The sequence below is a fragment of the Drosophila sechellia genome, chromosome 2R (genome assembly GCF_004382195.2).
Source record: "Drosophila sechellia strain sech25 chromosome 2R, ASM438219v1, whole genome shotgun sequence".
Classification (NCBI taxonomy): domain Eukaryota; kingdom Metazoa; phylum Arthropoda; class Insecta; order Diptera; family Drosophilidae; genus Drosophila; species Drosophila sechellia.
Genome location: NC_045950.1, coordinates 12,440,760 through 12,457,842, shown reverse-complemented (window position 1 = coordinate 12,457,842; position 17,083 = coordinate 12,440,760). Strand labels below are relative to the sequence as shown.

The following is a 17,083-nucleotide window of genomic DNA, read 5'->3' as shown; positions in this document are numbered from 1 at the left end:
GAGTGGGTCAGCAGCCCGAGGAATATAAATAACAAAGGCCGGAGAAATTCCCCCGCACTTCTGTCGATGACATCCGCAAACATTCGAAGAAATTGAAAATCCAATCCGAGTTGGCCACATACACGAGTAGTTCCCCAGCCACAACAGCGACTGACATGGCCAAAACCAAAGACAGCGCCGAAACCAGCCAACCAATTCGCCGGCAAAGTTGGGACTTTAAAGTTAAAGCCAAATCGGAAAGGGGAATTAGATGGTGTGGGTATACTCGTATGCACACACACACACACTCACTCACCTAGAGAGCAAGCCAGAAAGCAGACGAGGAGGAAATTGCTTGCCTTTCCTAACTAAAACTTGGGGAAATTATGAAATTCATACAGGAAGACAATTTTCTTCAACATCTAATTCGCTTGCTGCAGCCCCAAATATGGCTACAGTCAAAATAGTGAATAAACTACATAATTCAAGCTGCACAAGTAAATGTGCAAAATATTTAATCAGATCAGCGAGCTGATTACAGTACTATATAAAAGCTTATCCCAGGGCTTAAATAGTAATCGAACAATAAAAGTGATAAATTACCAAAATATTAAGTTGCTCTAATTCTTATAAAACAAATATTCAGATGTATACAATTTCAAAAAATATTTCCTTTTAATATTGATTTAACCCATATAGAAGATGTCCAGCTTAGCGAAGTTGCACCGTACAACTTTAGCTACATTGCATCAGCCCGAAATTTGTTTGCGGTCTTAGCCATAAGTTTGTCCGTCGACAGGCAACTTGTGGCGGCTGCTGGCTGTTGGCTGCTGCTCCTTGCGAGCTTTTGACTTTTGACAGCGGTAGCTATCCAATCCCGAATCCTGAATCCGGAATCCTCACGCTTTTCCCCACCGCCCCAAGGATTCCCTGCGCGAAATCTTCGGAAAGCCTTGGTAGTGAACACACTTTAGGGACGCGGTTGATGTGCTCAAGGGCTAAACTCGTTGCATTTATATACTTCACCTCCATTTAGCCTCGCCCGCGGCAGGATTTGCTTGTAAATAGATATGAAATCCTGGCGAAAGGATAACCAGAGTTCGTTGCGTGCTCTTGGCCTGGCTGTGTGGCAGTTTTGACGGAAATCCTTTACCGCTTGCCTTCCGCAATCCTGACCAATTCGGTTGGCTTTATTTAAGTTGCAATTTGCCAACAACTGATAGGTAGCCAACCGCCAGTTGGCCAAGCTCCGACATCTTGACTTTCATTAAGATTCTGCATATTTGGCAGTGTCTCAGTTTCAGTTTCAGTTGCAGTTCAGATAGCTGGCCGGGCTGCCTGGTGGTTGGCTATCCAGGCAACAGGTTTAATTCATTTTGGTTTTCCTTATTTTTTATGCCAACCATGGATTTCACTACGGCCAATGAGCAGGAGAAGGAAATCTAAAAATTACATAAGGGATCAGGGGAATTTTCGCTGGCACGGCCTTGTCGCACGCCAAAAGGAACAGGAGCCACAAAGCTCCTCGGCTAGATTCATTTGTTATTGTGCTCCGGCATCAGCATCAGCTCCAATTGCGACTCCATCTAGTGCTCCGGCTCCAGCTCCTGCTCCTGTGTTTAGCTGCCGGCCGATTCCCAATGCAATAACTTAAAAAACACGAAGACAGCCTGACAGCCGTGCTCCTCCAGCTCCTCGGGATTCTGCTCAGGATTCAGCATCCATTCCCTCCACGACTCCTGCAACAATGGACGGCTGGCAGCGCCTTTGGGCCGGAAGTGCCGCCATGACGAGCATAATTTAACAAGGCCAACGCAGCAGCCGTTGCCAGTTGCCATTTGGCCAACAAAAGGGCCAAAAGCAATAGCAGCACCGCCCAAATGGCCAATGCCAGTGGACACAACGGCCCAGGTCGCCGAGCTGGCAAAAAAAATCATATTTTCCCCCAGCTATTGACAGCGTAATCAGCAGAGTTGTAATAAAAATCCAAATACAATTTATTGTTGTACAGAACCAGGTAATTCATTACTTTATCGCTGCGAGTAGTTCACAATGCAGCAGCTGCGACCACACACTGAGCGAAAAAATTGCTATTTAAGGGTTAATAAATCAAGCACTCAAGCTTATTTTCAAATTCATCAAATATTAAGTTGATTCATCGCTATAAATTCCATCATGTTTACCTTGGGGCTCAAATAACTTAAATATTTGTAATTAATTTGCGGGTAATGTTATAATAGTTATTATTGCTTTTTTTTATTATTGCATTATTGCTTGTAATCCATATATGATTTATGCCAAAGGGATTATTTTCAATTTAATTTTGTAATATTTATGCTAGTGATTGATTCAGTTTTTGATTTAGGAATTCCGCTCAGTGTCCCCGACTTGCAGACTCCCACTAAAGCCGGAAATTTATGGTCTCTAGCCGGGCTTGTGTATAAGATGGTCTAGATTGTCGCAACCGGGGCGATGCAAATGGTAGTATTTCGATATTTTCCTTAGGCTCCGGCCGCAGACAAAGCTAAGACAAACAATCAACAAGCCAACAAACGGTGGACAGTGTCAACAGTCGTGTTTGGAGAAGATCAATAAACACCTCTGAGCAAATAATAATAATGGAATTTCTGGGCCCAGCTCTTTGTGAACAAATTATTGCTGATACCGAACATGTATATATTTTATATATAAATATCCGCATCCCGCCAAACAACGAGCACGTACCAGTTTCCTCATTTTCCTCGCTCTGTGCATGTGTGTGTGTGTTGGGTGCTGCCCGCAAAAGTATGCTACGGAAATGCGAGTGGGCGAAAATAAATAAGCATAAATGGTCAACCAAGCGAGGGAATAACAATAATGCCAGCCATAATAACAAAAGGCCAAGCAGCTTATGCGACAACCAAATCAAGTTAAAACACAAGCGGCCACAGCTGGTGAAAAAGGCCTGCGCGAGAAGTCTCAACTCAACTCGGTGAATATTTTAAAAATAATGTCGCCCGGCGGCCAATTGAAAATTAAACGAAAAACTTAAAAATAACTATGAAAACAAAAAAAAAATGAAAATTATTTGGGCCAAGGAAAAGTTGCACAGCTCGCCGCTGACCCCAAATTGTAGGCACAGGCGGTATTTTCCATTTGCCAGTTGGCTGTTGGCTGTTGTGCAAGTGTTGCCAACTTAATAAAATGAAGCTCAAACATGAAAAGTTGACCAGGCCAAGAGCGCGCGGTCCGCCGTTCGGGCAACAAGAACAACCCGCGGCCAACAAACGCGGCAAGTGCATGTAGAAGTTGTGCCAAAAAATATATTTTCCCTCTGTTGTTTTTCTTATTTTTGGGGACTTTTCCTGCTGTCACTAAGTTTTCCCTTACCCCTGTAAGTAGTCTCTGAGGTAAACAGATGCGGTAAATAATATATAATTAATTATAATATTTGTTTTATTTTGATTATTATGGTGCTACTTAATTAAAGTATTTTAAAGTCAATATTTGATTCAATGTCATAATTTTAAAATTATTTAAATTTAGTTAAATTAGTTCAAAACATTTAAAGAATGATTAAAGGGTCAAGTATTTGTGTTTATGCTACCATAATTTGTATTTCAGATTTTCCATTGGTACAAACGAACAATTTGCTTGTAAAGCAGCTATTATTTTGACCACAACTGTTGGCGTGAACACTGCCTACGTGGGTCAGGTCATATTTTTCAGTGGCTGCCTCCATTGTGAGTGCGCGAATGTGTGGAGCTGGAGGCTGGAGGCTTAGTGCCAGAAGTCTCAGCGGAGTGCCTAAATTGAATATCATCAAGGCTCAAATTAATGTCTTCAACAGCCAAAACTTTGCCACTTGGACCACCGGCCCATGGATCCGAGGACCACAAGGATTCGGCGGCTACTCGCCCGAGAAGTTTTCCACTTTTTCCCTTTGCGCTTTTCTTTTCTTTTCTATTCTTTTTATTCTTTTCTTTTTGCTTTAGGTTTTCTTCGTTCTTTTTCGCTTTTCCTGCTGTCCGCACATTTTGCGTTATTCCAAAGTTTTCGGGTGAGTTCTGACGCTCCGAAGCCGGAGCTTCTGGCTCCTGGTTGGTTGCCTCTTCCCGGAAAGTTTTATGCGCCTCAAATTGAAATATTTCCATAGAGCTTTGCACACACTAACGTTATGGGGGTACTTTCCACAAATGACCCATCCTGGAGTTAGAAAACAAATGCCAGCATATGATAGTTTTGGATGGCAGCTCTTTAATTGGAGGAAATTTTGTAGGTGTGTTCAAAGAAGTGTTAGTTTGGAAATTAATTCCTTAGAAAATTCTTTTGTATTCCTTAAGTCAAACTGTTGCCTTGAGTATTCATTAAAAGTGATTCTTTATGATAATTTATATTATGCCCCCATCTGAACGCAGTTACCCCACGCCTCGCATCATTCGTTAGAGTATCCCAAACTCATCCTCCATTAGCCAGATTCCCTTCCATCACTCTTGGCTAATTGCACGCATTGCCACCGCCGCCAATTTGGTCAGAGATTTGCCCCCTATACCCCCTAAGCCCCCATATATCCTCCACCGATTTCCGATTTCCAGGGGCACGCGTCGAGGCGTAAACCGCGCAATGTGTTATGCATCCCTTGGGCCGACCAAGGAAACCAAAACTAAAACCCAATACCTGCGGTCACCCCCTGGACCCCATTAGCCCCTGTACTATCCGGGTCGTCTATATGGGCGAATGCGTGTGTTATTAATCCCAGGCAATCTATTAAAAATGTAAAATGCATGAAGCCCGCCGAGACAATTGCAGTGCAGGGCGAGCGGGCAAAAGTCTGCTCACCAGGGAAATGTCTGAATGTCTGGCGCACCGCACGTAGTCTTTAAACAGGGTGGAACACTAGACCCACAATACACTGGCGGAAACATGGAATTAAACTATCTAGAACCCATCTAATCGTAATAGGGAATCAAATATACTTGTTTCGGACTTACAATGTAACAAAAAACCGGTCTTGTATAACTGGAAAACTATAATGGATTGTGTTAGAATAGTTTTGTATAAACTTCAATAATCGAAACATTTAAATATTTTGCTATTTTGAGTTTTAAGTAGTTCCATTGGAGTCAAGAAGATCTGCTTTAAAATGATGCTTTAGTGCATTTACATTCCTGAATGCCTTCATAGTTTGAAATGCATGATAAGGATGGGTATTTTTGGGCAGTGCATAGATGACTTCTCGGGGTTCCGGAGACGATCCGTGCGTGCTCGGTGACTGGTGACTTTCGGCGGGCGAACAGGCAAGTCAGTCGAACTGAGCAGCGTCTCCGGGTGCTGCATTATTTACGCGACGGTTCTTGTTTATTGATGTTTGTCTGTCTCGGTCGGTGGGTCGGGTGATTCTGGTGTGGTGCCACCACTATATCTTCGGTGCAGGCTGGTCTTGCTTGGCTGGGCAAAGCCCACCCCGAGCTAACGGGCTTAACGTTACTCCAAAGGTTGCCTGCCCACCTGGACGGATCTTCGTGGGGACGGCGTCACAGCGAGTGCTTACATATTCATGAGGGTTGCGGCAACAAAGTAGCCAAAAAACGTGGGGCAAAAGGAATGTTTTGGGGAAAAACGGAAATGTCTTAGCATGTATTGCCAAATAAAAATTGCGGTTCAAGTTCGTTGGCTGCGTTGTTGAGTCCTCTCGTTACCCTTGTTATCCCTCGGTGATGCAGCCACTCTGGGGAATTGAGCTCCTTCTTTGTTATTTTCCCTTTAGCTTTTCCCTTTAACCATTTTTTTTTTTTGGGTTTTGGTGGCGTCGAACCGTGTACATATTTGCCAATTGCGATGCAGCAATTTCATGTTTAAATATGCCCACTTAATTGAGTTTAATTGTGTGTGCGCTAAGCGGGCGGAAATATTTTACAAAAATTGCAAATGCCCGCTCGCATTAATTCTCTAGGAATCGATATCAAATAACAGGCTTACTTACGCCGCTGGTCGGCAACAAAAGGGCAGAAAAGAGCTTATTAAAATTTATACATTTAAATAGCATTTACCGCCCACCCCCACTCATAACCCCCTGTTATCCAATCCTCGAATCCCTTGCAATTTGCTGTGGCCCAAGGCGGCATAGATGAAAGTTTTCCAACTGCCCCCTCTCACACTTACCAGCGCTTTTTGCACATACTTCAGCGCTGAAATTGACAAAGGGGTAGTTGACACACACACAAGCACACACGCACACTTATGTACTTTGCAAGGGGCGGGCTAGACAGAAAAAACAATTTCACGGTTATTCCTGGCAAATATGAAAAGTAAAATGTAATAGCCCCAACCTCTGACAAACATGACAACAACTTCAACTCTAACTTTTGTGGGTTGTGGAGTGTTTGGTGGGTGACGAGGGGAGTGGAGGGGCGGAAGCCAACCCCCAGCGGGATATGGCAGCATCGTAGCTTGTCAAGCGGAAACGGAAGTCAGACACTTACATATGCGCGCGTAACTTTACGCCCATCGTCGTCGATGAGTTGTTGCTGCTGATTTGCCATTTCTCGTTTCTCCTTTGTGCTGATACCCTGAAGTAGAAGGGTAATCAGGATTTTGATGGAGCTATCACTGATCAGTTCTCAATCAAGTGTTATCAGCTCGAAATCAAAGCAGTATTTTATGAACTACGATGCTACGTTATATTCTTTTCCTCTTAAACTTCTAAAGTAACTAAGTTGTTTATTTAATTTTTGAACATTTCATATACATACATAAAAAACTCCCGAAAACTCAAAAATTGCATTTCAATTTCATTTGTGTTTATTTTCTTAAGTTAGATTACAGCACAATTTCCAAACTCCCCCAAAGCTGAAACTTCGAAAGGGTATTTCCCACTAAGCATTTCCAAAAACTTATTTCTCCATTGAAATTTTTTCGATTCCGTTTTCGGTTCTCGTGGCCCAGGGCATATTTCAACAGTTGCCAGTTATGTTGCTGCTGTCATAATATTGGCATGCATATATCATTCTGACGGTCTATAAAAGTATCCACACCCCGCCGAAGGAGGCCAAGGGTTGATTCCAGTTGTCGTCGCACTGTTGCACTTGTCATAGATATGCTATTTCAAAAGGGGCTGGGAAAATGGGGGTTCGCTCGTTTCATTCCCGCTCTTTGGAATCTAATAAGCCTCGATGGACTATCGCTTATTCCGATCCTAAGTGGTTGATAATAAATTGTTAGTGAAAAATGCGCACATTTCCCATTTTGGGGGTGCAAAATATGAGGGGTAGTCATCCCTTTCTCGCGTTTCGAAGTCATTCCAAGGATTAGAAAATCGGGACTAGAATGCCGACAAATCACGATGGATATTGGCGGGGCAGGCATTTTATTAGGCACGTTCTCAAGCCAGAGACACCTCCAAATCCACCGCAGACGTGCAGTTACCTGCAAGTCCCCGAGGTAGCGTTTTTATTAATATTTAATGCGAGTCTTGGCAACTTTCTCCTAATCCCCGCACATCAACCCTCATAAAACGCAACTTTTCGCACAACTGACAACTCAATTCAGCATCACTTGGAGCGCAAAAGCCCCCCATCCCCCAGCACGTGCCAAGTATTTTGGCCAATCTCTCAGTGATGCCCCATCCCCTCATGCAAAATTTGCGGACTCTATTAGATGTCACTCCTCTTTGGGTTTTTACTTCAACTGCCTTGCTTATTGCGTTGACTGCATAGCTGTGTAATGAAAAATTTTCCAGCATTCGCCATGGCCACGCCCACCCCGTGCCCAAGCCCATCGCGCCCACGGACCACAGAATTTTCGGGGGTGTCCTGCGATTCCTGCGATCTCGTGTCCTTGTGTCACCCCCAGCAGTCCAAAGGAAACTAAACATAAATCATAAATATTTTAAAGTTTCAAATTACCAGTGGCAAAAACAATCAATGCAGCCAAACCACCCACAGCCCCACCCACACATCCGTGTGCCCAAGGCCTTTTTAAGGGCGTTCCCCAAGCGCTGTCACACAGCTGTCAGCATTTGGCGAAAAACCCCCTTTGTAGCTGGCTGACTCAGTGGTTTGGGTGGCTTGGGGGGTTGGGCGGTGCGATGAGGTCGAGTGGTTGCGCAATCAGCGCTAATCTAATGAGTGTCACTGTTGCAAGCGCGGCAAGTGTGACTAGTACATTGTTCGCCATTGTTCAGCAGGTGTTTGGTGGCACCCAAATGGGGAAGCATTGCAGTACGCACTAGTTGTTAAACATACAAAATATAAGTAAATTTAAGTATGACATTACCATTGACATTACCATTTACATTGCTAGAAATTTGCAACTCTACTTTAAATATCTTAAAGATACTTTCAGAAATAATGTCATAATTGGGGTATCTCTTTTTATATGATTTGAAACTTAAATATTTAAAGAAGCTAGCTGTATATTTAACTACAATATTAGTAATGATTAAGCGAAATAATACTTATTGAATGAAAATTACCACCCATTTTTTAGCAGTGTGCTCGAGGCAGTTATGAATATTGCAGGATGCCGAAATGACATCTTGTAACTTCTCAAGTATGTAACGGGGCTTTTATGTGCAGTTACCGTTACCGCTGGCAACCGGGCAAGAAGAAGCAGCGCAAAAGGACGAAGACGCAGTTGGAGCTGGAGAATTCTGCAGAAGAGCGGCAAAGAGACAGCCGCCTGTCGCAGTCAGCAGTCATATAAAAATAATTGTTTGCCAGCGCATTCATTACCCATGACAGTCAGCGATCCTTGCCAAGGATATTAAAAATGCAATTTCTGGCCGAAAAAAAAAAGTGGGGAATGCAGAACAAAAGTAAAAATGAGTAAAAGAAATATATAAAATAAGGAATATGAGCAAGGGAAAAGTGCGTCGTCCACCGCAATTCGTGTGCATTTGCAAATTGGTTCGCCGGACGGATAAGGACAGCTCGAGTTGCAATTCCATTTAACGTCTCATCATTTGGCAACTTGGACGCGGACATCAAATTAAACGCTCGAAATGCAATAAACATTAATAAGAGCGAGAATCAAGGTGCTGCAGCCAGATCCAGATGGGCATGCCATTCGAATGGCATGGAAATGGCTCATAAACAAGTCCATCAAATAAAGTGCACACAGACGGGCCAAATTTTTTCGCTTCGCGTCGTCGTCCATCGGTGACTTTTGGCGTAAAAACCGCAGCACAATATTAACAATGACGCATGGAGCACACACGCACACACAGACATACACCCACACACAAGTAAAAAAAAACACAACAACAGACACACATGCACACGGAGCAGACTATCAAATTTTAATACGCCATCGTGGATGTGCCTTTATTTCATAAATTTTTAATGAAATTAAGCGGCAAAGCTTTTTGGGTTTTCGGGTTTTCTGCCGCTGGTGTCTGAATGTGGCCAGAGTATTTCGAAATAAATCATAAAGAGTGAAATACATAAGTAAGACCAAACATCCAGACATCCCGACATCCGGACAGCCAGAAACCCAGACGGACAAACATTGTTTGCATACCTTTTTAAATGGTTTTTCAACTTTCGGCTCTCGTTTTGCCAACCAGCCGCAACTAAAAGTGCGCCCAGTTAAATTATGAATTAAGCGGTTTTGTGCGTCTATATATATGTATATGCACACAGCACACATTCAGGATTTAATCTTTTGTTTTTAATGAGAGCGACTGCAGGCGCTTGAATTTTTAAAAAGGTCAACTAGAACACAATGGGCACTTCCGGCAAATCCCACTAGTGGTGAACAAAAACTACAAATTTCACTTGGCATTTGCCTAATGTGGTCTGTACATAACTTAAAATGCAGTTTGTTAAGAATAACAAAGGATTGGAATTTTTCTGCATATTATTATGTGGTTAACTGGGTTAGCTTTTAAGTTGCATACATTTCAACTGGTGGCCAAGTAAATATTGTAAAGTTACTGAGGAATCAAGCTTTTACAAGTATCAACAACCCTAGATGAAAATTCGTCTGAATAAAGAAAAAACTCCTTCGTGTCACGACCGCCGCGATCACGACTCACGCACCCCTCTCTAAGCCGATCCCCAAATGCACCCCAAAAAGTATGCAACGCCGAGCACAAAAAGGAAAATATAAAAAATAAGACACAACCCCCCAGAAACCGGAGGACATGACTGCCATATGCGAAATCAAAAGTTGTTTATGACTCAATTTGTAGTTTTGAACATGAATTATTGCAGCTGTGTGCGAGGGGCGAACGAAAAAAAAGAGACTTATACAGTGAAAACGAGAGAGAGGGGGAAGAAAGGAACGAAAAGGAGAAAATATCGACAATCACGAATATGTGGTGCACACAAATTTCGGATGAGGAAAAACTAATTTCGCAAAGAGGAAATTAAATATGGCAAAGTTTGACATATGACAGATTTCTCGTTGTTGTTGCAGCTGCTTCTGCCGCTTGTTTCGATTTTATATTCATTTTAGCATGCGAATAATTGAAACATTTCTGGTGGCAAACATGCAAATTTCAATTTCAATTTGCAGCCAAACAAAGACTCAACTCGGCTATCTGGATATATTCTCAGCAGGACAACTCAGGTGGATAGCACTTTTTGGCAGTTCAAAGTGAAGGTATTTGTATTTGAACTGTTGTCATCCGATATAATGCCAACTGAGCCAAAACCCCTCTCCATTTCATTTGGCTACGGTCTCATTTCATTTCATTTCGTTTCATTTCAATTCATTTGGATTCGCATAGTTTGCTTTGTGTTTCGTCTGCTCGTCTGCTGCTGGCCAATTTCGCATATTTTTACAACTTTAGCTTGCCACTTAATTTAGTCAATAACATGCAAATGATTCGCCCAGAGTCTAATTGGAAACGCAACTCAGCAGTCTGCGAAGTCGCTAGACTGCAACTTTTTCCACAGTTCCCGAGTCCTTCGGTTCTAGTCGCGGTATCCACATTAAAGGCTGCGGTGCGTCAAACTTATAATCAAGAGGGGATTTCCGCCGAAGGACTTCTGACGACTCGGCGGTGGCCAGATGGGCGGGGATTGGGAGTCGCACTACCCGAAGACTGATGAGCTACAGCATTTCTGCATTTCATCACTGCCATTTGACTAGGGACTCGGTTTGCCCACTCTGGGAATACATCAAACAAAAGTGCGTCGTACAATAGTTTTTGGTTTTATGAAGTGTAATAGTTACGCATTTACTTTTCTATTATACGTTTTGGAGTCCCACCTATGATATTTTGATTTATATAAAGAATTGTCAGTATCTCTGCTTAATTTATTTGAGGAAAATTCAACTCTAGCTTGTCACTTACCTATTGTCTGAAGGTGCGCGGTATTTTTCTCAGTGCCTCAAGTGGCATGTGCAGGCGCTGCCAAGGATGCTCACATTCTTCATCATCAAGTGCTGCTCAGTTGCACGTCTGTGATATGACTCGGTTATTCGGTTGCGGTTACGATTCCCTCCCTGAGTTTTCCCTGTTTGCCTGCCAGTCTGTCTGTCAGCCTTGGGTTTTCCTTTCGGGCGTTTCGCCTCTTATTTCCCAGCCCAAACTCACATACACAGACACAGAGTGCCGCGGCACTGTTGACACTTTCCACTGACAAATGGCCATAAGTGTATAATTGGATAAGAACTCGGAAGCGAGAGGCCATTGGAATTGGGAATCGGGAATGGGGTATCCTCCATTGCTCCTATTTAAGCTGCCAGGCGAACTCTTTTATGCATACCCTTCCAGTCGGCGCCCATTCAATCAAATTAGCGAGCAGTGCAATCACCGGGCGAACAAACTAATATCTGTGGCCAAAATGCTTCATGGCTGACTACTTATCGCTTAATCACATCAATGGAACCATGGCCTGCTATCGGCGCATCTGCATAAAACATTTAGCAACATCAAATCGTTACTCGCCCATCCATCCATCCACACACATCAAAGCCAATCAAAATGGCATTTCAATAATATCAGAGCCGTACAATCGCGTCGACAGGGGGCTTTCCGGGATGGGTGGGAATGGCATGGTATGGTATGTCATGTCATGGTATGGGGGTTCTGTTGTAATGGAGCGCGCATATTTCGGCTCGAATCTGTGTGGGTGAGCTTATGAGTCAGTGAGCAGCTGAACGCATATGTGTGAGTGTGTGTGTGTGTGAATACATCAATGAATCCTTCGCCAATATTACAAGCCTGAGCACACAAGCACACACAGCTAGAAAGAGAGCGAGATAGCGGAGTAGACGGAGACAGAAGCTGGCGGAAATTGTGTCAAAGGATACTTTCGCTTTCCCCCAAAATGTGTCCTTGCCCAAATGTACATACACCCATGTCGTTGGGCGGGTGGGCGCGTCATAAAGATATTGACAGGCCCATAAAGATAACCGTAGTGGATTGCGAATGACATGTCATGGAAGAAATTAGGCGATGTTTCTCTGAAACATTTTGCCAAGGGCCAAATCTTATCTAATAAGAAAAGATACATGGTGTTATCTGGTTAGCCCATTTTAATGACTATAACATTAGATCTTAGCGTATAATAGTACGACTCTTGGACGATGTGCGCAACTAACTATTTTAACTGGTTTTTAAAGCAGGCCACGATTGGTCAGTTTTGGTTTTTTGGCTACACAAACCCGTCGACTTCGAAATTCCAAATTTGACCCCGGTTTCGTTGACTCGGTGATCCTTCTATCGATGATCATGTTGGTGGCCACCTTGCAGCCAGAATATGTGCCTGTTGGTATTACGCCACTCTTGAACTGGACAGAGCCATCAAGTCTAAAGCACTGTGATGAGGATTATCTGATCGTTGTCCTGGCATTGTCCATGTGCACCCAGTTCTTACTGATGACCTATGTGAGCTTCGCAATCATGCAACCGTGTTCCATGCGAAGGAAGCAGTTGATTGAGCGCCAGCAAAAGACCTTCGCTAGCTTCATTTTCCGAAGGCTACTCTTTCAGTTGGACGAGGCATTACACCCTTCGTTGGGGGCGGAGCGATTGGACTGCTGCTTGAGGTCTAGTGAAAAGGTTATCCAGGCCATTCAACTGTTCCGGCGAGATGCTCTCAAGGTCCTTCAGCCAGTACATAATCTCTCATCCGCACTGGCCAGCGATTTGTACTATGTGCTGGACGAGGAAGAGGATGAACTGGATTCCAACGGCTATGGGTGCTCCCACTCAAATGTCGAGGTCACCGAGGAGCTATTGGTGTGCCTGCTATATCCGGAACGAAAAGTGTCCGGGAAGAAGTAATACGTCGGACTGGGGAACCTAACTTTTTGGCTCAAATTGATTTGTATTTTTGTATACCCCTCCGCAAAGTGCACTAAATTCATTAACTAAGTAACTGATTATTCGGATGCAACTTTTTAGATAATTTTCAATACTTAATAAAGAAAAAACGTCACTGTCCTTGCAGGTTTTAGTTTAAAAGTACTCCAAATAAAAATACTTTTTATTCAAAAGCACCACAAATTTGACACACTTAAATTTAGTTTCAGTTCACTTGGCCTTCGCATGTTCTTCCAGGGCATTGATCCATAGGTGAAGTGGATCTATTCCCCATCCTCCTTTTCGTCGCAGTTGCAGCATTTGTTCTTCTTGTTGGTCGCATCAGATGCTCGTTTCGGTGGACAAGCGTCGAAGTTGCTCACAGGATCCGCCAGTGGGAACTGCTTGTTGAATAGGGGCTTTGGTCCCTGGCCAGCCGGAAAATCTGCGGTCACGTGAGCCTTGCACGGAGCACACTCGGCACCGGCACCGCCGGCAGCCACCTTGCTGTGACCACTCTGTATACCCTTGCTGGCAAGCCCACCTAGTGGCTGACCCGCTGCTCCACAGTCGTTCTGCGGCCCCATGGTTCGATTGGTGCCTATTGTGTGGGTGGAAAGGAACGCTTCGGATGTTACGCCTCCACAATGTGGGCATATAAAGGTGGGCGGTGGTGCGACTGAAGCGGCTTTGCTCTGACTCTTACCCACCGCGCAACTGCAATCATCGGGTGCTGCAGGCAGCGGCGCTTTCGTCTGAGGAGCACATTCGGCGATGGGTGTCTGCTGTGGCTTAGCTACGGGACCGCAACCGCAGTCTTCCTGCGGAGGATCCGGGCAATCATCCCTGCCACAACCGTCGCATCCCGACTCCCTTTGTGGCGATTTGCTCTCCTGTTGATAGGCGTCATCCGAGTCCTTGTCGGCCACTGGAAAATAGTGTCCAGTTAGCGCGTCGTGCCGATCCTCATCGTCGTCATCCATGCATCCACAGCCTCCACTGGACTTCTTCAGATGCTGGGAGCAGTCCTGCGTCTGTGGCTTGGTGGTGCCACAGTCCTGTTGCTGTTCAGATTGGAGCTGTTGCTGCCGCTTCTGGTGCTCCTGTTGCTGCTGCTGCTGCTGCCGCATGCAGTCCTGTTGCTTCTGCTGCTGTTCCATCTGCTGCTTCTGTCGTTCGTCCATGGAGCACTCGCAGTCGGGATCGGTATCCGGCACTTGCCCTTGAACGACAATAAGTCCTGCTCCTTTTTGCTGTTGTCCGGCACATGGACAATCTGGATCGTGCTGTATCCCCAGGGTTCTCTGATTTTGCGATTGAGATTGCTGTAGTACTTCTTTCCTAGAGCAAGTACACTGGTCGTCGTCCACTTTTTGCTGAGATCTCTGCATTTGAGCTTGTGATGGCTGCTGTTTCTGGGATCCACATATTCCACAACTGGGGGCATCCTTTGGCTGCATTTGCTGCTGGGACTTTTGTGGCGCTCCTGCGCCACATGAACATTTGCCATCCTCTCCTGGTTGCGTCTGTGACCGTTGTTTCTGGGCAATGCCACATGAGCAAGCATTCGGCTCCTGCGGCTGTGTCTGCTGAGCAAAGTCGCTGGTTGCAGTTGTGGCAGTCGACTTGTGCGACATGGTTCCCACCGTGGAAGGAGCGCCACATACGCACCGCCTATTGGATGGCTGATCGTCCATATTGGCCTCACTGGTAATGATGTATTCGTATTTTCCGGATGGCTTTGATCCTCTGGATTTGCTCTTGCTGCCCTCGTCGCTGGTGTCGGCCAAGCTTATCTCCTTGCCGTACTTGCAGAGAAACTCGATAATCACGCCGTTTGTCCAGCCGTAACCCAGCGGAGTGTTTTCCGGCGAAGCTCCGCCGGAAGTGCCGAAGTCCTCGCAGTAGTACTGCAATAAGGTGGTAAAAACCGGATTAGGAAACTGCCATGTTCGTGCGAAATATGTTTTAAGGCCGATTGTTCACTGTCAGGTGTTAGAACCTGTATGACAATCTAGTAAAAGTTAAACTTGATGCTTGGGTCCTTAAATATATTTTTAAAAACAACGATACCAACACGAATATATAGTAACTTACCTTCTCGAACATAAAGCTCTCGTACTTGTATGCCGCATAGTTGGACTTGACCCATCGATGCGCCCATCGCTTGGACATGGCTTTGGCCGGCGGAGTGCCCAGATTCTCCAGTCCCTCGATGATCAGGAACATCATGGGCGGAAAGACATTGGGGTGATCCCAGTTCTGGCCCGACTCCTTATTCATCGTGTACGGCACCCCACCGTATTGCGCATCTAAGTCGTTGGTCTTGATGTACTCCATCACTCCCTTGGACACCTTCTCGGTGTCCACCAAGGGAAAGGCTCTGGCCCACAGCGGAGCAAAGTTTGTGCAGCAGAAGTAGTTGCGTGGCTTGTTGTTCACCAGATCGTAGTCCAACCAAATGCCGGCTTGGGCGTTCCACAAATTATCCCGAATGGCTTTCACTAGGACACATGCTCTATCTTGATACTCAACGGCTTTTTTGGTATTACCCGCTTTGCGATTGAATTCGGCCAGGATCTTGCCACTCCGGAAAACGATGCAGTTCAGCTCGACGGGCACAATGGCAGAGGTTTTGATGTCTCGAAAGGATCCTTTATTGGAACCATCGACGGTTACATACCAGCGGGAACTGAAGTTCGTACCCGATTCAGCAGCCGACTTGAGTTCGGTGTACATAACCTCTCGGACCACAGGACTCTTGATGCTTGCCACACACTCCAGATCTTCTCGGTAGGCCTCGGGCCTGGGTCCTGCCGAGGAATCCCGATACTGATACATGGTCCTGCCCTTCACCTGCACCGAGTGCTTGCTGATGAAGGTATCGTACTCGGTTTCCAGCAGCGGCAGTGCTTCGAGGGCGTACTGCTCGTCCTTGGTCACCTCCACATAAGCCTTTACCATCATGATCAAGAGTGGAGGGTTCGATCGACCCGAGCAGTATATCCGGCCACAACCAGGCACAAAGCCATACTGCTTAACCAATTCCAAATAGTTATCGATCATGCCACGGGCTGTTTGATGCATGCCACACTGCAGCAAGCCGCGAATGATCCAAAATGATTCCCAGTAGCGATACTCGCGGCAATTCGAGGAGGGAACAATAAAGGGATTCGGTACGTAGATTATGGAATACTGATCAGGCTTCTCCTTGACCTCATCCTTAATCCGCCGACCCAACTCCTTCCAAAGTCCATTGACATCCGAACCGAACTGCTTGATTTCCGGGTCACAGATCCTGGCAAGAAACGAAGGCTGTGCTTTCCAATCCGCCGGTGTCCAGTGTTCCAGCTCCGAGCCAGGATCATTGAAGTGCTTCTGCAGTAAGAAAATATTTCTAAAATTATATCTATCTTATAGTCAAATTATCTTTTCTTAGGGTTTTTTCACATTTTACCTCCACAAACATTTGCAGGAACCTTAGAGATCCATCGTTCCTGCGGCAATTGCTGAACATATCGAAGTCGGCCAAAGTTTGTTCGGGTGTAAAAATGCAGCTCATGTCCACAAAGTGTTTGCAGTCGGGAAACATTTTCGATCTCTGGACAGCATCCAGCAAGGGACCCTCGCAGAAAACACCTCTATCTCAGGCGGAATAGAACCAATCAGTAGAAATTCCAAGTACCAGGATCTGCCTCCAGGACTCACCTGTTTTCTCCGCCCAGGACCTCAGCACCGCAGCGGCACTTATTCGCCATCTTCGACGAGTTGTTGGGTTTTTTTTATACCGAGCGATGTTCAGGCTGAGTGACTGATAACCGGTCCAAATTCGGGTTTCAGCCTAGATGTGAATCCCAGGCGACTGTG

At 45.1% G+C, this 17,083-nt stretch overlaps 2 protein-coding genes across 2 annotated transcripts; one reads left to right on the top strand and one right to left on the bottom strand.

The window, feature by feature from the left end:
- Positions 1-12,544: 12,544 nt before the first annotated feature.
- Positions 12,545-13,357, top strand: LOC6609441. The gene has a single exon (XM_002034090.2). It carries the CDS (start codon positions 12,638-12,640, stop codon positions 13,196-13,198), a length of 561 nt encoding a protein of 186 aa, XP_002034126.2. The 5' UTR covers positions 12,545-12,637; the 3' UTR covers positions 13,199-13,357.
- Positions 13,358-13,374: 17 nt separating this feature from the next.
- Positions 13,375-17,083, bottom strand: LOC6609440 (trehalase). The gene is made up of 4 exons (XM_002034089.2): positions 16,925-17,083; positions 16,674-16,857; positions 15,314-16,594; positions 13,375-15,126 (listed from the first exon to the last, which is right to left on the bottom strand). Exons 1-4 carry the CDS (start codon positions 16,972-16,974, stop codon positions 13,501-13,503), a joined length of 3,141 nt encoding a protein of 1,046 aa, XP_002034125.1. The 5' UTR covers positions 16,975-17,083; the 3' UTR covers positions 13,375-13,500.